Source organism: Aotus nancymaae, unplaced genomic scaffold, assembly GCF_030222135.1.
Source record: "Aotus nancymaae isolate 86718 unplaced genomic scaffold, 86718_ANA_hifiasm-v0.15.2.pri h1tg000036l, whole genome shotgun sequence".
In the NCBI taxonomy this organism is placed as follows: Eukaryota; Metazoa; Chordata; class Mammalia; order Primates; family Aotidae; genus Aotus; species Aotus nancymaae.
In genome coordinates this window covers 34,265,291-34,288,630 of record NW_026988450.1, presented here as the reverse complement: position 1 = coordinate 34,288,630, position 23,340 = coordinate 34,265,291, and the positions used below count along the sequence as shown (strand labels likewise).

Genomic DNA, 23,340 nt, shown 5'->3' with positions numbered 1-23,340 from the left:
GGAGTTTCATGAGGAAAACAGAGGTTTTTTTCTAAAATGGGGCCTGTGGCATCTCCTGTTATTCCCAAGGAGACCTAGGCTGTTAGAGCTTGGATATTCGCTTTTAGTTAAGCTGACTTTTAACTACAGTTAAGCTGACTTTTAACTCTTTTAAATAAGTCCTTTTAAATTTCTTATTACCTCAGTTTAACAAGGCCAAATGGCCAATATGTTTGGCTTTGAGACTTTACAAAAAGTAACCTCTCAAGTGAAACCAACAAGCCTCAACTAAGTTTATGACTTAACCACAAGCGTATGAGGTATTTTCAAAGAGGTGGTAAGCAGTTTTTACAAAATTTTGAATCTTCAAAGGTAGCTCAAAGAAAGGAAAATTTAAGAAGGGAAGGTAGAAGTTGTTCATGGAGGAAAGGGAATCAACAAATGGTAAAGGTCACAAAGATATCAACAAGAAATTTCCTATGCTAGGATGAATCCAGGCCACCATTGTAAAAATGGCACAGCCAAAGCTGCTGACTTATAGCACTGGAAAGTTTCCACTGCTCTTCCCAGAAGGAGTCTGAAGCAATCAGTTTTGAGCTTGCAAAGACTTTTAACTGCTTGAGATAATTTTTAGTGCTAACTATGACATAAATACCCAAAATCCTATTTCCTGGAAAGCAGAGACCAAGAGAAAGTACCGCCACATGGTCATAAGGTCAAGCTTCCAAGGACATAAAACAAGGTGGAGACTTCATCCATTTTTTTGTTTGTTTGTTTTTGTTTCAGGTATCTGCAGCAAAGTCTGTTACTGACTGGCTTGCTGGGCCATCTTCAATAGTGAGCTTATGGGGTCCTGTATTAGCCTGTTCTCATGCTGCTAATAAAGACATACTTGAGACTAGGTAATTTAGAAAAGAAAGAGGTTTAATTGACTCATAGTTCAGCATGGCTGTGGAGACCTTAGGAAGCTTACAATCATGGTGAGACGGGAAGCAAACATGTTCTTCACATGGCGGCAGGAGAGAGAAGAATGAGAGTCAAGCAAAAAGAGGAAGCAGAAGCTCCTTATAAAGCCATCAGATCTCATGAGAACTTACTCATTATCATGAGAACAGCAGGGGGGAAACACACTCACGATTCAATGGCCTCCCACAGGGTCTGTCCCATGACACATGGGGATTATGGGAATTACAATTCAAGATGAGATCTGGGTGGGGACACAGCCAAACCATATCAGGTCCTAAGCCCATATTCTAGCCTAGGGTATTCCTCTTTATGATAGAACCATAAAAGAAGACACACAAAGCATGCCAGATTTGCTACTGCTTAAGATTGGCCTCAGAATCCTTTTGTGCATTAATTAAAACTTTGCAGAGGAGATAAACAGTGATTTTTACCATTCATTCAACCAGTTTGTACAGAGAGAGAGGCCAGAAGTCTGACTGGTAGGAAATCTTTACCCTTTGGCTGGCATGAGAGACTCCTGGGTTTCCTTTCCCTGAGGGGCCCTAGCAACTTTGCTCACCACACTATAGCCCTGGGAGCCAAGCTGCAACACAAAGAAAATTATTATTATTTTTCTATTTCAGGGAACCACAGGCAAAAACCTCTCAATTTTGTAAGATGCTGTCCAAGGGGTTGCATGGGGTAACCAAGTTAACATTTTCCACTCTGACCAGAAAAAACACAAGTGACAAAACAGACATTAGCCACTCTGCATAGCACCCAATATTGAACTGGAAAGGCTTAAACTTGCCCTCAGTTGAACCCTGTCATCTTTAATCCAACCTCTGACCAGGAGATTCGACATGTGGTCTCTGGGCAAGATGATTGCCCTGAGTAACAGAAGAGATAGGAAATGGAAAGGAGAGAAAGAAAAGCAAGCATTCTCTGTGGCAGGGTGGAGAAGATGAGGAGCTCAGGGAGGCCAGAGAAAGACCCACACGTTGCAGTAATACTGAATCAAAAGTTCAGATGGCTGCTTGTTGGTCATGAAGGGATCTTTTCCAACAGACCCATCAGCTTTTAAGTTTTTCCTTTTGGGGAGAAAAAGATCTCCATGTTCTGAGGTCCTGTACGTGCCTGTCTCTGTCACCCATAGCTGTCAGCAAAGAGTGCAAGGCAGATTAATCCCAAGAGAGTAGTGGTTAACATCCCATGGTGCCAACTCCATTTTTAACCAAGTGGGACTTTACTGAGGGGAGGGCCTCTAGTCCAATTCTATCCTTTACTCAGATTAAAAGTACTCCATTACTTACCCAGAGTCAGCCAGCTGGTGGTGCTGCAGTCTATTTCCTTTGGATTGGGATAGTACCTAAGCTAAAAGGTTAGTAGATTTAATTTTTTTAAACCAATTAGTTGCTTAAACTTTTTATTTGTCTTCCTTAAAGTCTTTAAATAAAAATATTCAATCCTTCTTAGAAGCTTCTTCATAACAATAGGCACCCCTAGATGAGACTAATTGCGATCCCTCGTTTTCAAATGCACTTCAGTGCAGTTTTGTTCATTTGGAATGTTCTGCTCTGCGTTACCTTAAGTAAGATTTTGCCATTTCTATAAGACCTCACTGCTTCTGGGGCCTAACACTTATGCATGTATTAAGCCAGAAGAAGCTCCGTACTTCAGAAATTAAGGACACCATTTTTACCTAAGATACTGGCTTTGCTCTCAGTTCTCTAGATTAACTTAGCCAATTATTTTATTTTTCCTACGTAAGCACGCAAGAAAAAGGAGTCTAACATGAAAATCCCTGTGAATTTTTGAAAGCCAATTTTCTGAAAGAAACTTGGAGAGCTCAAAACACAAATATGTGGGGCTCTGAAATTCCAGAGAACATACCATGATACCCAGCTGTTCCGAGAGATCGATGGACACAAATGGGTCCCGTGGGTACCTTGCTTTGCTCACTCAGTGTTCCTCGGGGTTGTTAGAAACTCTATTCCAATCCTGCTTCTGACAACAGCTGATAAAAGAAAAACTTCAGCTGAATTAAATTTAAAGTAGTTTAATTGAGCAATGAATGACTCCTGAATCGGGCAGCCCTGTGAGCCAGGGTGGGCTCAGAGACGCCAGCGTAGTCGCAGTGGAAGATTTATGGACAGAAAAAAGAAAGTGATGTACAGAAAGCAAAAGTAAGGTGCAGAAACCACTGGATTGGTTACAGGTCAGTGTTTGCCTTATTTGAACACGGTTTAAACCGTTGGCTACATTTTATTGGCCAAAAACTCAGTAATAGGCGCAGGTGTGGCAAACTTTACCACATATTTAACAAGTGGAGGAGCCTGTTTACTCTTCCACTTGTTATAGTTCACGAGGTACAGAAAAATCTTTAGGCTGAACTTAAAATATGTAAGGAGGCAGCTTTAGGCTAAACTTCATTTAACAGTGATGTGATTATATCTGCGCATTAGAAAGATTTACATGGCAAAAATCTAAATTGTATTTAATGGGGAAGGCTACAGATAAATAAATTGAAGATGCTGTATTAAAATTATAAAAGGCTTTTTATATGTCAGGCTGAGGTACTTTCACTGCATTGCCAGTGAGTAAAGCAAGGCACAAGGGAAGATATCAGCATGGATAAAGGTCAGTAAAAATGCATTTGGTTTCTGGGAATTTTATAATAGTTTTGGCACTTTTTAGGAGATAAAGCTTTTTGTATTAACCACAGTGAACTAATCTCATTTGAATTGCTTTGAATCCTACAGTTGTCAAGAAGGAATTTAACATATTTAGCAAAAATAATTGAGGAAAGCTAAAGAGAAAACCAATTTTCTACATAGACTTAAGATAAATCATCAAAAGACAATGACAATGGATACACATTTTTTCTATTTGTTTGTAAAGAATAAGTGCTTTCTGTCTTAAAGCCTAAGAAACAGAAATCATTAAAAAGTTAATAATGCTTTCTTCCAAACATAGGACTAAAAACTAGAATTTTTAAAGCATCTAAAAATAACATAAACAGAACACAATGCATACAGGGAAATTATGATTCCAGAGATTTTTACATCAAAGTGTCTTTCACTGGAAAAGAAACTTGACAGCAAAGCTAAACTTCAGAAAGTTGCTCTTTGTGTTAGAAGTCTATCGGAGAGAAGTAAAGTTGAGAGGAATGAGTAGCTTTGAATGGGACTATTCTGCGTAAATTTTAAAAATTAGTCTGGCTCAAACAGTAGTAATGTTATACTTCAAGAAGTTGGAAGACTGTGAAATCTACAATAATTTTTCTCCTTAGGCTTTCAGCCTTAACTTAAAAGGGTGCTATGCATTAGATCATTGGGGCATGGGACAGAATAGTGAATATATTTAGAAGACATAGTTTAAGCAGAATTCAGGTTATTTGGCATTTCATTAATGAACAAAACAGTCAGGGAAGGTATAATTTCATAAGGTTAGTTTTCTTTATAGACCACATCCTCCATGATGTATGCAGTTATAGCCTGATGCAGGCTAATAATTCTGGACATTTTCTAATAGATGATCATTAAGTATTTCCTTGACACAATTGTATATGTGTGTATGTATGTGTGTTTTAATGTGAAGTTGAATGAAGTGAGTGGAGAAGGATATTTGGAGGTTGAACTCTTATTTAAATACTCCATGGAAAGAACAGAACAGAAAATCTGTGTTGGCAGGATTACACTCTCTCTCCTGTTTATTACCGGTATTACTTGGGCCAAGAGACATACAAAAGTTATTCTCCTAACAGCATACAGTCTTATCTTAAAGAGAAACCATGGCAAATACATTTTTTATTTGTCTCCTTCCATTTCCAATAAATCAATTTTGTATACTTTACAGATTTTCATCTTATTCTCTTGACTTCTACTTCCACCCCTTAATTCAGTCCTAATCACCAGTGACTAAGGTCTTCCTTTTTCACTCTACATCAATCCTGGTGTTGAGGGGTTTCCAAAATAAAATTAGGAAGTTGGAATTGAGGGCTGAGGTTTGAGTCAAAGATGGATCATCCAAGAGGGTGTGAGCTGATGGATAAGTGGTTGATTGATTTCTGGTTTAGTCCATTGCTGTTGCTATACAAAATATAGTAGTTTATAAACAATATAAATTTATTTTTACAATTTTGGAAGTCCAAGATCAAGATGCTGGCAGATGTGGTATCTGGGGAGACTCACTCTGCTTCAAAATGGCGCCTTGTTGCTGCATCCTCATATGGTATAAAGTAGAAGGGAAACAGGAATAAATGCTGTGTCATGAAAATGCCAGTCTCTGAAGCCTCTTTTACAAAGATATTAATACCATTAATGAAGTCAGAGCTCTCATTACTTAATCACTTCTCTAAAGACCTTACTTCTTAATACTACCACCTTAAGGTTTAGATTCCAACATATGAATTTTGGAGGAACACACACATTAAAACCATGACACCATCTATATTAATTGGGAGATATTGTTTGCTATATCCCTAATGGGGAGGGTATCATTCCCAAAACTTACAAATATTTGTAACAACTTATAGCAAACTGTTGAAGTCTGCTGGTAGATTCTTCTGATATTCTCTTTGATAGATTGCATACCTCAATTACTCTGATGTTATAAAATGACCATCTGTGGGTATAATACAAAGGCTTTTAATTCAGTTTAAACAACATGTACCACAAATATATGTAGTAGGAAATATCAGAGGATCATCTCCCTCTCTTCCTCATTTTGATCACCAATTTCTTGGTATTCTTTATTTTGCCATTAAGAATTCCAAGAGATTATCCTCTTGGTCCTCTCTGTTCCTAATCCATTGACATTTTTATTCATTCCTTTGGCTTTCTATGATGTGTCTGTAGAGAGTTCTAGAACAAATGCTTTCAGTCTTGGTCATTTTCATGATATTTAATACCCTTTATGTTGGGAAATGTCACATTGGAGATATATGTTTTCTAAAGCCCAACATGCCTGAGATTAAATGTATTATTTTCTCCCAATCTTGTCTTGATTCATGCATTTCTGTAAACAATGACTCTTTCAGTTATCAGTAACATATTAAAAGTTTAGAAAAGTATAAAGATGGAGGAAAAAGTTATATACAATCCAGCATTTCCCCCCAATGCATTATTTTTTAAATAAAACTAAAGTAATCCTGTACACATTTTTTATTCTTCTTTAATTCTAAAATTTTCACCATGTTATTAGAAATCCTTTCTAATCTTAAAGGTACACAATTTTATTCTTTTTTCTTCTTCTGATTATATTTTTATAGGTAATCTATTTTTGATCTATTGTGGATACTCTCTCTTGCAATTTTTATTTAATTCATTGCATTTTTCATCTCCAAAATTTGTTTTTAAAAATAATTTCAATCTCTCTGCTAAATTTCTTATTCTGCTCATTGATTGCTTTTCTTATTTTATTAAAGCATTTCAATGAAGGAAAGAAGAGGTAGGAGAAGTCAGTGGAGCCTCATGGGTAATGACAAAAGCTTTGGATTTACTCTAAAGGCATTGGGATGCTATGAAGTTTTAAAATGAAAGTAGCAATTTACACTTTATACTGACGTTTTAAAAAGATAATTCTTAGATTGGAGCTATAGGTAGAGAGGAAGCAAGGAGATAAAGTAGGAGGTGATTTCTAGAATATTTGATATGGAATTAGGAAAAGTAGATGAATGCAAGGTGTATTTGGAGATAAAACAACAAAATGTGGTGGCAGACTAGACGTGGAAGGAGAGAGAAGAAATTAATGATGACTCCTAGATTTCTTGGTTTAGTAAATTAGGAGATAGTAATGTCTCATTTCTAGAGATAGAATTAATTTTATGTGAAAGACCAAAAGTTATGTTTGAGATGCCTGTGACACATTCAAATAAAAATGTCTAGTGAGACGTTGCCTATAGAATAAGAGAAGGCAATGCTATGAGTAAACTTTTTGGGATCATGAGCATATAAAATAGCATTAAAAACCAAAAGAGTAAAAGAGAATTTTTAAGGCTTAGGGAAAAAATTATATTGAATTAATAATGTGTAAAGAATTGGCGTATATTTAACTTCAAACTTATCTAGGAACATCTTATATTTATTCATATATTCATATCTTATATTTCTATGAACTTGTAGTGTGTGCTATTGCAGCTTTCTGCATTTTTTACTGAGCTTATTCTTAGGTATTTTAACTAGGTATATTATCATTATTGAACGGAATATTTTTTCACTATATTTTATATCTATTATTTATATATTACAAAACTATAAAAGTTTTTACTTTTATTGGTAAAATTAAAACAAAATTATAATTAAGCCTGATAGTATTTCTTCCTTCTTACTTGGAGTTTGGTTGATGATCCACATCATATTTAAGTAAAAATGTCTCTTAAAGTTGTCTTTTATATAAATATTTGTTTTTCTAAATTATACAGTTTGAATTTGCCTTCATGTCCATTGTTTTTATAATGGCTCTGTGCTCCAATTTTATTAAGGTCTTATTGTCTTTGCATTTTTATTAAAAAATTTTTTTTTTTTTGCATTCTGAGGGTCTTATCGTCTGGTACATTCCCCCCGCCTTAACACAGAGCAACTGTTTTCTAAAATATTATCCTGTTTTATGAAAAATATGTTAGTGATCTGATCATTCTCAATTTTGAATGAAATATTTCCTCTTTTTTATAATGCAGTTTATTTTTTATACATTCCATTTTGTTTTCCCCCCATCACATGCACTTCCCTACCAAAGAGTTATGTCTTTCTGTTTGCAAACCAAAGGGTGGCTGGAATTTCATGATTGTCTTTCATTGCTTGTATGTTTGTTGCTTCTACCTCTAAGATTCAGGCCTCCATGGCAAGTTAATTATCATAGCTTTCGGTACAATTTGAAGTATACAGAAAAAAAATTTCTAGTTTGTTTTTTCTGGACTTAACTGAATTATTTCTCTTGCTTTAACTATTTTGTTCTTTGCCAAGAATAGAATATCTGAAAAAAAGACTGCAGTTCTTTACTGAGATATATTAATTTGAAAAAAAAAACCCAAACAAAACAAAACAAAAACCTCTATCTATATTATGAAGCATGCGCTACTTCTAATTAACTTCTTTTCCCTTAGGTAACTATAAGAATTATTTAGATTTTTTTTTCAGCTGCAATAACAGAAAATACAACTCCAATACAAGAGTTATTTGAATAATAAGCATATTTATCAATTCATATAAGTCTAGAGGTAGAGTAGCTTCAGGGCTTATTCATTTAGTGGATGGAAGGCAGTATGAAGACTCAGATATTTTCATCTCTTCCCTCTGCCACCTTCACTATTCTGGCTACTATCCTCGTAATTAGATGATAGCCACTGGAGCACCAGGCCTTAAATCCTCACAACACAGCTTTTTCTACAAGCAGAAAAGAACCTAACCCTCAGCTGTGTCTCCTTCACCAGTGAGAACACCTTTCTGAGGAGCTCCCCAGAACATATGTCCTCATTTCTTGTTAAATACTCATTCCTAAGTTAACCACTTGCAAGAGAAATGGATTTCCGTAATTGGCTTAGGTCAGTGGTTCTCAACACAGTCGCACATAAACTACCTGGGCAACTTAGAAAAAAAAAACCAAAAAACAAAACCAAACACCCTTATAACAAACCAATTAAATCAGAATATCTGAAAGTGGCCTGCTGTTATCTGTATTTTTAAAAGTCCTTAATTATTGCTTAGCAGTACACAGATGTGGAGAATCATTGGCTTAGGTTTATCTAAGGTCAAAATCCAGGCCTTAGGGCTAAGGAGGGACCCATGGTTGGGTCCCTGGCTGATATCATTTGGCTCTGTGTCCCCACCGGAATCTCATTCCAAATTTATTCCCCACGTGTTGGAGGATGGGCTTGGTGGGAGATGATTGGAGTGGGGGTGGATTTCTCCCCCACAGTTTTGGTGATACTGGGTGAGTTCTCACGAGAGCTGATGGTTTTAAAGTGTGGCGGTTCCTCCCTTGCTCTAGCACTCTCTCTTCTGCCACCGTGTAAAATGTGCCTTGGTTCTCCTTTGCCTTTCTCCGTGATTCTAAATTTCCTTAGGCCTCCCCAGCCATCCAGAACGGTGAGTCAATTAAACCCCATTTTAAAAATACGTTACCCGTCTCAGGTAGTTCTTTATAGCAGTGTGAAAATGAATTAATACACTGGCTATTTGATATTTGAACAAAACCAGGATCTTATAGTTGAAGAAGAGCTGGCTGAAGGGCTGTCATCTTTGTTCTGTGCAATTGGCTACCATTTTGTCTTCTAAGAATTGAAGTATTGTCTTGGTTATATACAGGAAGGAGCTGTTGGGTGTACAGATATATGCTGTCACTCTGGTTAACTTGGAAGACCATTCCCTTGTGTTTGGGTAAAGCGATATTTTCTTCAATGTACAGCTAGTTTGTGGAGTCAGTGTAAAAAGTTGTAGTAAATCAAGTTCTGCCTGCTATACTTTAGGGTACCTATGCTGTTCTGTTACAGTCAACTGAGCAAAGATAATTTAAAAAATGCTTCTCTACCATTTCCATCAGAGCTGTAAGAAGCAAGATTTTGGCAGCCAGTGTTCTTTTTAACTTGTAATATCATTTTAGATGTTTTTATTCTTTCCAGTTTTATTTTGCTGTTTCCCAGAGTTGTTCAGTGGACCAGGTACTATGAAAAAAGGAAATGTGTTTGCATTCACCACTGCATGCCCATTGTTATATATACATTATTCTAGAGTTAAGGCTCAACAAATATTTGGTGAGTAAATGAACATGCCTCTCAGCTCTGATTCAACCAGTCTAGTCACAGGCCATGCTCATGGGGTAGTTTCTCAACCTAAGAAATGGGGATTTCTGGGTTCCTTTCATTTCTTTAGTCTTTTCTCAGTGTAGCAGCCCAAATAGCTTTTAACCCTTATGAGAAATCGTATCATTTTTCTGCTCAAAACCTTCCACTGTTTGCTCATCCAATGCAAAATAAAAGCCATTAACTCAGATTCATCTCTGAGGCTCTGTTATCTGGAATTCTAGCTTTTCTCTGGTCTCATCTCTTACTTTTCTTTCCCTCATTTTTCCCAATCCAAACACACTGTCATTCTTGCTGTTCCTGAACACACCAAGTATATTCCTGCCTCAGGGCACTTGCTGTCCACTCTGTTTGGGAGACTTTTCCCATAAATGGCCACAGCTCACTCCCCTGCTTCACATCTTTGTCCAAATGCCACCTTACCAAGGAAACTTCCCTGGCCAGCCTATTTGAAACATTCATTAAAACCTCATCAGTCTGTTTTCCTTCCCTGCTTTGTTTTCCCCTTTGTGTTTATCATCATTTTCATCTGCAATACTATACATGTGCTTGCTTTTCGGCCTATTAACATGTCATCCGCAGAGGAGTACAAGCTTTTTAAAGTCAGGAATTTCAGTCTTCATTATTTATAACCGGACCTTGATTGCTGGGAACAGTGCTTGACACAGGGTTGGTACTCAATAAAGAATTAATGAGTGAACAAATTATCTGCTTCACCTGTAAACTGGGGATAACAATACCTTTCAATTTTCTTTTGTGCATTAGTGATAATGCATATAAGGTAATTAGCACAGTGCTTAGCACATGGTACTTGCTGAACAAATTATGGCTTTTCTTATTTTTATAATATGGTAAAAACCTAAAATATCTCCTACTTCATCTGATTCCCTGAACATATATGGATAAATTCTCTTATGTCCAAGGCACCATTTGTATAGATTATAAAGACAGAAAAGGCAAAGCTCTTAGCCTTATAGGAGTAGCACATAAACATGTAAACTATTTTTTGTATTCAGGTACCCCAAATTCTTGCATAATTCATATTTAAATTTCTGAGTTTCCAGATATCTCAAGTGCTGATAGGAAGCCTTTTCAACAATAACAAAAATATAATTCATGTGCACATTCCTCCTCTGTAAGAATGCCTTTGAACATCTCTCTCTAGGTTATATTCTTGTCTAGAAATTTGAACATCTCTAGAAAAGGTAGGACACAAACTCAGTCTGTTTCAAATCGCCACCTTTATCCATGCTTTTTATATCACCCACATTTCTGTATCATGAATATGTACATCTGTATATGTATAGATAGATCTATATATCTTTGTAGTTTCTATACATAGAAACTTTGTATAGAAAAAACTTTCTATGTGTAGATCTATGTATAGAAACTTGGCTATATATAGAAACTTTGAGATATAAATCATATACTTTTATTATAAGGAAGTATAGTAACCCTAAAAAGCAACATAGAGATAATGTAATGAATGTCATTGTAGTCTATGGGCAGTTTTAACAATAACATTTTGCCATGTTTGATTCAAACATTTTTCCTAGTAAATTGATTATTACAGATGTTGAATACTCCTATCTTATTTCCCAGATTCTGTTTTCCTCTCTTTCTCACCAGAGATAATCCTGACTTTGTTGCTTCTAATTACAATGAATTTATTTTTTTTTAAGTTTTATAACTAGTAAATCCTGGATGTAAATCACAAATATGTCTTGATACACCTTTAGATTCACAGAATAGAGCAAAAGAAACAAAACAAAATATCTCATTTTAAACTCTGGAGGTCTACCTTCTCTTGAAAAATCAGGGAACTTGGTCAGTCCAGGTCTTCATTTCTTCAGAATTTCTTAATTTCATCAGGTGCCCAGATGAAACTGAGAGATGGTTATCTACTCATCAACAGAATTGCATTTAATGTCCACTAACTTACTTCTGGGATGTTTCTTTGATTTATATTTCTTATCAGGGCTTTATAAGTATTTGCATTTGTAACTTGTTCTAAATCTTGTTTTTACATTTTTAATTTAAAAAAATTAAAAAAAATTTTTTTTGAGACAGTCTCATTCTGTCATCCAGGCTGGAGTGCAATGGTGCTATTTTGGCTCATTGCAACCTCCGCCCCCTTGGGTTTAAGTGATTCTCCTGCCTCAGCCTCCTGAGTAGCTGGGATTACAGGCATGCAATACTAGACCTGGCTAATTTTTGTATTTTTAGAAGAGATAGGGTTTCACCATATTGGCCAGGCTGGTCTTGAAATCCTGCTCTCAAGTGACACACCGTCACAGCCTCCCGAAGTGCTGGGATTAAAGATGTGAGCCACCATACCTGGCCGTTGTTCTCTAAACCTTTAACCCCTTATCAATTTTAAATAAATTATTTCTTTTTGGCTTATCTTCTGTTTCATTTTAATTTTAATTCACTTGGTTGTGCGTTTCTGCTTTGGTAACTATACTTTTGTTGAAGAAGATGAAAGCAAAATTGGTACTTTCCCTTTTCACATTTCCATGAGTCACCAGTTTACCTACCTTTAAGCAATGGGCCTAATTTTTCATGAATTGAATGCAATGAGTAATGTCCTTCGTTTTTTTCCCCCCCTTAGCATTGTTTTATGAGACTGACATTATTTGGAGTTAGAAGCAGCTGACATTCACCTCCTCAACCCTTGAAAGCTTTCTTTTAAATTGTTAAACTAAACCTTTAGGGATTACAATTCCAATCCCAAATCATCTATACTTTGATTTGGTATATATTTTATTCCATTTTTGTCATTAAAAGAAATTCTTAAAACATAAATTATTAACAAATAGAAAAACTTGTGGTTTTATATTTCAAGGCCTATGTGGAGAAAATTGAGTCCAATAACAAAAAATTGTTTTTATACATTTTAATTATTCATCTTAGTTTGAGAATAGTTAATGATCATTGGAGAAAATATAATACTCTCAATAATTTATGACAATGCCAGATTATAAATGCCACACTATTTATTGAATACTATGAAGACAAATGACAAATTGGGAAAATATTCACATACATAATTTTCTAATACATAGTGCCTGCAGTACTTCCTCTCTGGAGTATCAGATTATTCCTAGCAAATTCATCTATTTGGTGCAAACCAAGAAATCACTGCTGATTTTATATAGAATCATATACGGGTTATTTTCAGTTTCAGAGTCTAATCTGGCAGTCACAAATTTTCCCATGCCTATTATCAGAAATAGTTAACAGTGCACCATGGTATAGTTTTTGCAGTCCCTTAAAAAGAAGTATATTCTTGATCCAGATCCTAGGTTATGTGTGCAACTTTCTAAAGACTTTAAATAGGAAAATGTAATATATTCATTTTCTTTAATATTAGAGTTGTAATTCTTTTTTCATCTAGAATTTTGGTTTTTATTACTCCTTGTTGGATAAAATGGCATCGTTTTTCATTAGCTTGTCTTGAAAAGACAGATAAATAAAATAAATTACCATAAAGAAATTAAATAGAAAACCAAGGGAACACATACCGAGGTGGTGGTAGACTCCTCAGTTTCTTTGAAAAAAGAAGACCTTAATCTTACTGAGTGTCCTTGGTGACATTTGCAGATGTTGTCTCTGTGCTCTCTGATGAGGAACTTGCAGTCATAAATACCTCCTGATGAAGTAGTTTTACCTTCAGTATTATTCTGAAATTTTTTCTTAAAATTCTATATTTGGAGGAAAAATACACTTTCCTGAAATATAAACTGAAGTATGACTTCTGTCAAGGTTTGAAGGCTATCTGGCTTTCTTCTACATGGTAAATTAACATGTTCCGGAATACAGGTCACTCCCAAGAGAGTGTGGGCATGTAGAACATATAATGCGCACTTTGGTAAAGATACACTACTTTCATTATGGTGCTGATTTTGTGGTAGCACAATAACTGAAAAAGTTCAAACTGAATATTCAAACTAAACGTACCCCAAGGAAAGATACACACCAACTTTGTTTTAAAAGAAACAGTGTTTATTAAGAAATTATATGTTGAATTCTCCTACAGTCTGTGAAGATGGTTTCTTCCATTTCCACAGCACAAGACAACAGCTAAGATTATCTGGAAAACACTTGCAATGCTTGGGAATGGAGAGTTCCTAGGAACAGGAGGTGAAATGAAATGATGTATACACTAATTTAAACTTGGATCCAAGGGCAAGACAGTTTTTTCCTTGGCATAGTCCTTACTTGTATGAACACTGAAACCTGTCCATGGAATCTCATACCCAGGTTGAAGTAATAATTGGATCATTTTAGTTCAGTAGAGCGGAGCATGCTCAACTTAATCACAGATCAAACCAACAGTTCTTTAACTATTGTATCACATCTGAAATATCTGCATTCTTTATTAATAAAAAGGGTACTTATACAGGGCAGAAATATAACTTTCTCAAGTATTTTATCATGATCTGAAGTACTTTAAACTATAAATTAAAAATAAATTATAAAAACTAGCATAAGATGCATCTTTTCTTACATGACATTGTTGGAAATAAGCTTTAAATACAGAATTGCAATATCACCTGACTTTATATATGATCAACAGTGAAACATGCTAATCATAAAAATAGCTTTTACAAATATACATTTGTATATAGTGTCTCCCTTACCATTCATAAATGTCTTCCACATTTTAGGACTAAAAAAAAAACAACATAATAGCAAAGGGGAAAACACATTTACAATTCAAACCATAAAAACCTGACAATTGTACAGCTTAGAACATAGAAGAAATGGAATTTCTAAAATTGAGCAGTACTGTCCATTATACTTATTTGGGTTTTTATATAAATGGAACCAAAGATGCTGCTGTCCAGTAAGAAACCTCCTTTCACATTTCTGGTGGTTGTCACAGTTTCTCTTTTCTGCTTTGTGGCACCATACATTATTTCAGATCACTTTATCTGTAGAAACTGAGAAAAGTAAAAAAATATTTTAAAATATAGAGATTTGTGTTTCATTGTTGATAGCATGCGTATACTATATGTAAGTTAGATTTTTAAGGTTAAATCAGGAGAAGAATAAAGGAAGAATTAGATATTTAGGACAAATACTTTTGATAGTGGGTTCTTAGGTCCTTTGCTCTAGGAAATTTTATAATTATTTTCATTTATGGAACGTTAGGATGTTTTTAAACCCAGTGAATTTACTGCCTGCAGTCAGCAATTATTTTTTCAACCTGAGCTCTTGTTCAGGTCAAGGGGGAACCACTTAAAGTTCTAGGCTAGGGAGAAAGATTTGAATTATGAATCTTTGTTGACCCTAACAAGAGTGACCATAGGATACTTACCCCTACTATGAGGATTTGAACAGTGCAGGCCTAAGCCTTATGCATCTGGGACAGGAGAAAAAGCCAATGCAGGTCTTTGATCTGCACTTTGCAATCTGAGTTGCAAAAGAAGTCAGAAACACTGAAAGACTTCGTGGTACAACCATGAGTCAAAGCATTATGCTGGAGAGGATGTGGAGAAATAGGAACGCTTTTACACTATTGGTGGGAGTGTAAATTAGTCAACCATTGTGGAAGACCATGTGGTGATTCCTCAGGGATCTAGAACTAGAAATACCATTTGACTCAGCAATCCCATTACTGGGTGTATACCCAAAGGATTATAAATCATTCTATTATAAAGACACATAAACATATATGTTTGTTGTGGTACTGTTCACAGTAGCAAAGACTTGGAACCAACCCAAATGCCCATCAATGATAGAATGGATAAAGAAAATGTGGCACAATACCACGGAATACTATGCAGCCATAAAAAAGGATGAATTCATGTCCTTTGCAGGGACATGGATAAAGCTGAAAACCATCATTCTCAGCAAACTGACATAAGAACAGAAAACCAAACATTGCATGTTCTCACTCATAAGTGGGTGTTGAACAGTGAGAACACATGAACACAGGGTGGGGAACATCACACATCGGGGCCTGTCAGGGGGCGGGGGGCTAGGGGAGGTATAGCAGGGAGTTGAGGGAGAGGGGAGGGATAGCATTATGAGAAATACCTAATGTAGATGACAGGGTGATGGATGCAGCAAACCACCATGGCACATGTATACGTATGTAACAAACCTGCACGTTCTGTACATGTACCCCAGAACTTAAAGTGTAATACTAAAAAGAGCCTGAATTCAATTGGTTGAAGAACTGGTTGAAATTGAATATGAAGATAAAATAATGCAAGAGTCCATCAGTGAAGAAAATCATTTATTTATCTTAGAATCCTATCAAGTTCCAGGGCTTTATATTTAGATAAAAAATATTAGACCTACTGTTATCCCATCAACTTCAAAGGTCTTAGGAGTTAGAAAGTCTGTATATGCCTTAAGAGTCAAAGACATGCAAATCAAGGTATCAGTTTGGATAGGACATGTTGATTTTTTATTAAGTAGCTGGAGAATTAGGTAACTTGACTTTATTAAAGCTTTGAAGTCCCTGATACAAAGTTTTATATATATATATATATTTATGTATATATATACAGTTATATATAAAATATATTTATATATATTTATATTCATCTATATATTGCACTTTAGGTTCTGGGGTACATGTGTAAAACATGCAGGATTGTTGCATAGGTACATACATGGCAATGTTGTTTGTGGCCTCCAACCCCCCGTCACCTATATCTGGCATTTCTCCCCCTGTTATCCCTCCCCAGCCTCTCTACCCGCTGCTGTCTCTCCCCTATTCCCCTGCCACAGACCCCAGTGTGTGATGCTCCCCTCCCTGTGTCCATGTATTCTCATTGTTCAACACTCGCCTATGAGTGAGAACATGTGGTGTTTTTCTGTTCTTGTGTCAGTTTGCTGAGAATGATGTTTGAGTTTTCACACTCATGTGTCAGATGTGCCTTCCTCAAACCTTGTTATGATGTTGGCACATGACCTGTCTAACATGGGAAAAAAAAGAAAAAATTAATAAGTTAAACTTAACTAAAAATAAAACATATCCATTTAATAGCCTTTTCTATAGTCAAACACATTTAAAAACTTATATCCCTAGGAAAGAAACTTTGATGAATAAGACACAAGTATATTTTGACACTGTATTTTGATATATTCTCTTTCTCTTTCTCTCCCTCATTGCCTTTTTCCTTTTCTCCTCCCTGTTTTCCCTTACCCAATTTATACTCTACACTGATCACATATATATGAATTTTGAAAAATGAAAGCTTTATTCAAATGTGTTTCTCATGCAGTTCCAGGGTGTGTTTCTGTACATAGGAAGAGTCAATTTGGTATCTAAGGCACGAAGCTTTGAACTTACTGTACAACATAAGTAGGCTACTTTTTGTGTGGTGTAAAGGAAGTTTTGTATATGACCTGCATGCACATATTAACAATGATCAATTATCAATATGAGAATGAATAACTTAACAAAATCGAAGTAACCTATAGATGAACACTGATATATGAAAATAAGATATTGCAATGTTTGAATTTTGATAGCTATCACTTAGGTGCAAGAAGGATATAAGGCTACTTATATGATGGCAATTGCACTCTTTCCTCTAAGGCTTCCATTGATGGCTTTCTTATTATAAATGGAAAATGCTAAAAATACTGCAGCAGCTGTGTATGTGAAGCTTACTAATCATGGCGTTTCTCCAGGTTAAGTCATGGTAGATGACATGAATCTAGTGTATTTTTACATCATCCTGCATGTTTCAAAAGAGGTAATGGCTGTTTAGCAACTATTCACTTTAAGATGAAAAAAACAACCCGAAGATTTTTTTGTGCATAATTTATTATCCTAGTATAATTTTTTCTTACACCTTCCTTTGCTTTTTGATTGTAAATAATTACATAAAAATAATTATTGGGAGAAGAAAGGTAGGTTTGAAAATGATGTATTGAAATCTTCCTTTTTGCCATGAAGCTTCAAAGTATTTGGATAAAACAAAAGCCTCATTAACTTTGTATTGTGAAGTAAGCATTATTAACCATATCGTTACAAGTCATGAATATATTTCTCCTTATCTAAAAGCAATGGCAAAACATATTCACAAAGCTTTCCATAGAACTTCTAGTCTAAGAAAAGGCTTGCTGTTGGCTTTAAAGCCTGGGAGAAAGAGGACAAACTATGACATTCATATTGCTTTTTTCTCAAGAAACATAGTCACTTACGAAGCTGATTGGTTTAGTATAATGTAAAACTAATTGTGCTCTCCTTCTCTGAATAGTGGGTAATTTATCTAGTGGCTGTTTGGGAGCTTGGAAGCTTTTAAAACAAATTCTCCTGATGATGAATGCTTTTTAAACTCTCAATCTCTCCCATTTCTGAAAAAAACAACAAAAGAGAGCTGCTCGGATGGGACTGGATTGTATTGAGCCAAGCAATTACTTCTACTTGACACAGATGAAATGGATAGTATTAATTTATATGGAAGGCACATTTAATTTTAAACTTTATGCATTCATATATTGAAAATAAAATAGTACAGCAATACATAGAAAGAATCCACCTTATTTACAGCTCTGCCCAAAAAATCATACTTTTAAATAAGTCTTATGACTTCTTCAGTAGCAGAAATGTTTATTTTTGTTCTAATTCAGATTTATAACTAATAAGAAATTAGAGAAATTTAGATAATCTATATTTTTAGGGGCCATATATAAATGAAAAAAAGGTGAAAGAAAGTGTAGGTAAGACAGGTCATACAACATTTTATAGAAAAGCAAAGTCTTATGAACAAGAATTATCTATACTTGTTGCCACTATGGATCATGTTTCTTGAGTAATTGTCCAGTCATTCACTTTTTACAGTGTGAATATATTTGGCGTTCACAAATCCCTTATTATAAATGAGATACAATTCAATTCAAATTTTTAAGTAACACAACTAATTCCTAGCACCTACCGTTCATCATAAGTTAAAACTTGCCTTCTGTTAATAAACCTTTAGGAACCAAATTATATTACACTTTTAGGCTAAAATAATCATATCAAAAAACTGTAATGGAATGAAAACCAAAATGAGTGGTAACTTACTGGAATAACTACCAATGGAGGAAACTGTTTCATTAAATAGTTCTTGGAGGCTGAATAATCTCTATTCCTGAGTTGATGGCCATTTGGGGTGTAGGAGGGTGAGTCAGAAAACACAGGGGAGAATCATTTGAGATTTCAACTTTAATATCAAGGCCTAGATGAGTAACATCTATATGTAATTGCACAACAGGGTGACTATAGCCAATAATAATTTACCTGCACATTTAAAAATAATTAAGAGTGTAATTGTTTTTAACACAAAGGATAAATGCTTGAGGTGATAGATACCCTGTTTCCCATAATGTGATTATTACACATTACATACCTAAATCAAAATATCCCATATACATCATAATATATACACCTACACATGCACCCACTAAAAATTAAAAAAATAATTAAGACTTAGATGATCATGGCAGAGACTATGCAATGTCACTTAAGAGAGGTAGAAGGTTTCCAGGTTTTGATAATTGGTTAGAACCTAACTGAAGCTTATTAAGTCAGCCAAAAAAAGAATGAGTGTTGAACAATGAGAACACATTGATACAGGGAGGGGAGCATCACACACTGGGGTCCGTTGGGGGGAAATAGAGGAGGGACAGCAGGGGGTGGGGAGTTGGGGACAGATAGCATGGGGGGAAATGCCAGATATAGGTGATGGGGAGGAAGGCAGCAAATCACACTGCCATGTGTGTACCTATGCAACAATCTTGCATGTTCTTCACATGTACCCGAAAACCTAAAATGCAACAACAACAAAAAAAGAATAGGTTCATCTGAAAGTGACTTGTTTGGCACTGAAAGTACAGAAAACCAAGAAAGTTTTGGAGGGCCACTTGGTTTTGCCCATTCACGAACTGTCCACAGGAGAAGGTGTCCAAGTCCTGGTAGTGAACCTAGCCTGTGATGACAGATACATTCCTATTGCAGAGATGGCACATCAGCACTCTCAGAATGTTCAGTCCCAAAGCTCACTCTGTTCTGTTTCCACAGCTACTTGTCAGTATTATTTCTTTCTCTGGCAATTCTGGGAAGTAACTCATCTCACGAATGCACCATAGAGTTCTGACATTTTCTTCAGGACAAAGAACAGTGTTGATTACCACTTGCTAGAAAACTGGGTTCTTCAAATGCAAGGCCCCGTCCTGTGATGTACTGCTCTGTGCACACAGCCTCCGCTGGGCCCTCTATCTCAAACTTGGGTCTTAGGGGTCAGGGAACCAGTGCGACTATCCTAACATGCCTACTGCTTTTGCCATGTAGCAAAGTCTGTTGTCTCAGGAGTCTCCCGTTTCCTGTCGCATCCCTGGGACTCTAGCTGATTAACTTATTAGCTTGGATAGTTATTTTTTGGGACCCCATTTGCTTGCAGAAAAGCAAAGTTCTTCTGCTTTAGTTCTTCTGAATACTGCTAAGCTTATTTAAATTGGGCTAACCCTTGACATTGTCTATAGTGATTCTTGGTAAGTTGTGACTCCGCTGGCAAACTGTCTTCTGAACATGCTCACTGCTCTTTTTCCTGTCTCCATTCTACCTCTTCTTTTCTTATTTTCCTGCCCCTTCTAACTGTTCAGTTTTATAACTCAAACCCATTGTTCTGCCCAATAATTCTCATGTCTGTATTCAATTTTCCATCTGGCTCACAACGGTAATGAAATAAATACAATCAAGAAACAACAGGGTCTTTGTGATACATTATGATAAAAAAAATACCCAAATGAGTGGGTTTTGTTATTTCATAAAGAAATGAAAGATAAAAAGGCTAGGAAAATCATCCATTTTCTATAGTATCATAGAATTTGTTACTGTATTTTCATTTGATTTCTGTTATAAACCTGTGAAGTAGGTTATTGGGCAAGAATCATCCTCTGATTATTAGTTCTTGGATCAGATAATGAATGTTTTGCCTCCCAGCCCAGACTAGGGCTTTCTCTCATATTCTGTTCTGACCAATTGTGGGAATATGTGTTGTAGTGAGGCAGTCTGGGCACACCACTAATTATAGCATGGATGATCTTTACCAGGATGTGAAAATACATACCTTCATAATAAGTAGGAGATAAGGGATGGAATTAGTGGGAACATATTAGGATTTTCCCATGAACTTCTACCTGCTTTTCCCTCATTTGTAGTAGTTCTGCCTAAAATATTTTTTTTTTACTTTAGGTTCTGGGGTACATGTACAGGTCATGCAGAGTTGTTGCATAGGTGCATACTATATCTGGCATTTCTCCCCATGTTATCCCTCCCCACCCTTCCGACCCCCTGTTGTCTCTCCCCTACCCGCCCAACTGCTCCCAGTGTGTGATACTCCCCTCCCTGACTCCATGTATTCTCATTGTTCAATACCCGCCTATGAGTGAGAACGTGCAGTGTTTGGTTTTCTGTTCTTGTGTCAGTTTGCTGAGAATGATGGTTTCCAAATTGATCAAAGTCCCTACAAAGGACACGAACTCATCATTTTTTATGGCTGCTTAGTATTCCATGGTGTATACGTGCCATATTTTTTAAAGTTCTGTTTTGAACTAATTAAAATTCATTTTAATTAAGAACTTACTTTAGGAATTTGTTTAAAAACTGCTGTGTTGTAAAACTACTTTGATTAAATAAAAAGAACAATTAACTTTGTAGTAAAATTATTGAGTGTGAGTTACATAATTTTATTTAAAATGTATAAAAATTTAATACTCAAAAAATTTAATTACATTGCTTGGATATTCTGTTACACATACATTAACATTTCTCTTATTTTATTCCAAACTGTACTCTGATACTTTCTGAAGATAGTGATGATTGTATTTTGAGTGTTTTGGGACCACTGACAATCATATTTAACTAGTTTAATTGATAAATTATAGTAGTTTTAATAGGCACATAATTTATGTTTGATCATGCATCTATTTTTTGATTTTTCATACTAATTATATAGTATCTAAAAACCATTATTTACTTCCAATGCTGGAAATGATAGTGATAATTTTAGGATAGTACTCTACATTGCCTAAGTTAATTCCAGTGCAAAAAGCCAAGTGCTGATTATGGTAAAATTATTATGAACTTTGAAATTTCACACATTTGACTGCTTTCTGCAGTTCCTTATGGGATTAATTTTAGCACCATAAATAGATTTTTTTTTTTTTTTTTTTTTTTTGACATGGAGTCTCACTCTGTCACCCAGACTAGAGTGCAGAGGTGCAATCTCAGCTCACTACAACCTCTGCCTTTCAGGTTCAAGCAATTCTGCCTCAGCCTCCTGAGTAGCTGGGACTATAGGTGCATGCCACCATACTTGGCTAATTTTTGTATTTTTATTAGAGGCAGGGTTTAATCATATTGGTCAGGTTGATCTTGATCTCCTGACCTCATGATTCTCCTGCCTCAGCCTCCCAAAGTGCTGGGATTACAGGTGTAAGCCACCGTGCCTGACAGAAATATTTTAAAAATCATTTTATATCCAACAGAAAAATGTGATTTGGAATTGATTGCTTTACAGATACAATTTTAAAAACTCTTTGAAAATGTATAGTTAATTCATAACTATTCTGAATAACTGGGGGAAAGGCTGTCATGGTTATTTAACAATTTTCATTTAATTAAATTTACTGTATGTACATTCAAAGATTAGAATATAATAAAATGACTTTTAAAATTGCATAAAATTAATCTGACAGTAAATGAAATAATATGGTGAAAAAATACGCTATTATCCTATAAATAAACACTTTAGAAAATCAGTATATTTGGGAAACATAGTTAATTATAAAAAAACCACTTAAGTCTTAAAGCTTTGTAATATTACCAAAGCACTTTTTAACGCTCAGATTATGCTGGATATAATAGAATACTGAATAATTCAGAATTTCAGAGTCTTGTAGTACCTTTTATTATCATATTTATAAAGGAATTTCCAGAATTATAACAGATGTAGAAGGAATTGGAAATTGGGTTTAATCTGTCTTATGAATGATCATGACATATCCTCTGCAGGTAACTTTCTGAAATAGATTTTGGATACCAACTCACTTATCTATGTTTTCCTTTATTCATTATATGACAATACAGAATTTAGAAAATCAGTTATATAATTATCGTAGTATAAATCAAGATAAATAAAACCTTGGAGCATATTTATTCAATAAATTGTTGAAATAATTCAGTAAAAGTTGAGTTCTCACCTAGATTTCTGTGAACAAATCTGTTCCCAAATTAGAAAAAAACTTTATTGTAAGAGCTTTTTCCTTTATGATCAGATTCCTCTAATAAGCCGCACTTTGTGGACCTGAACACAATGCTCTAGTATCACCTGTTCATTGGGATTTGACCTGGGTAATCCACAAGACTCATGATCACTAGACTGTACTTGATAAAGAGGAAAGGTGCTGTGTTTGCCTTGCTTTCTGTTGTATCATCTACCTGGCACTTGCTGAGCAAACAATGTATGGTGTTGCTTAGCATATTCATAATATATCCTGGGTCTACACTGTACCTATAAAACTAAATTATTTATACTGTATTTCACAAATAAGAGAATCCTGAGACACAAAGAAAGTCACTTGACCAGGGTCTTACTGAAGGT

General features: G+C 35.3%; 1 protein-coding gene and 1 non-coding gene across 18 annotated transcripts in view; one reads left to right on the top strand and one right to left on the bottom strand.

The window, feature by feature from the left end:
- Positions 1–12,544: 12,544 nt before the first annotated feature.
- The window catches only part of RALYL (RALY RNA binding protein like), a 737,413-nt gene continuing 726,617 nt past the window's right edge, over positions 12,545–23,340 (bottom strand). For all 17 annotated transcript variants that reach the window (XM_012470997.3, XM_064384317.1, XM_012470998.3 and 14 more), the window contains one exon: positions 12,545–14,670. In XM_012470997.3, the coding sequence (XP_012326420.1) occupies positions 14,653–14,670 (18 nt within the window). In that variant the 3' untranslated portion in view covers positions 12,545–14,652. The remainder of the gene's footprint in view (positions 14,671–23,340) is intronic.
- On the top strand, positions 16,560–16,665 carry LOC135278189 (small nucleolar RNA U13). Its single transcript, XR_010345740.1, has one exon. It is a non-coding gene; the product is annotated as a small nucleolar RNA U13 (small nucleolar RNA).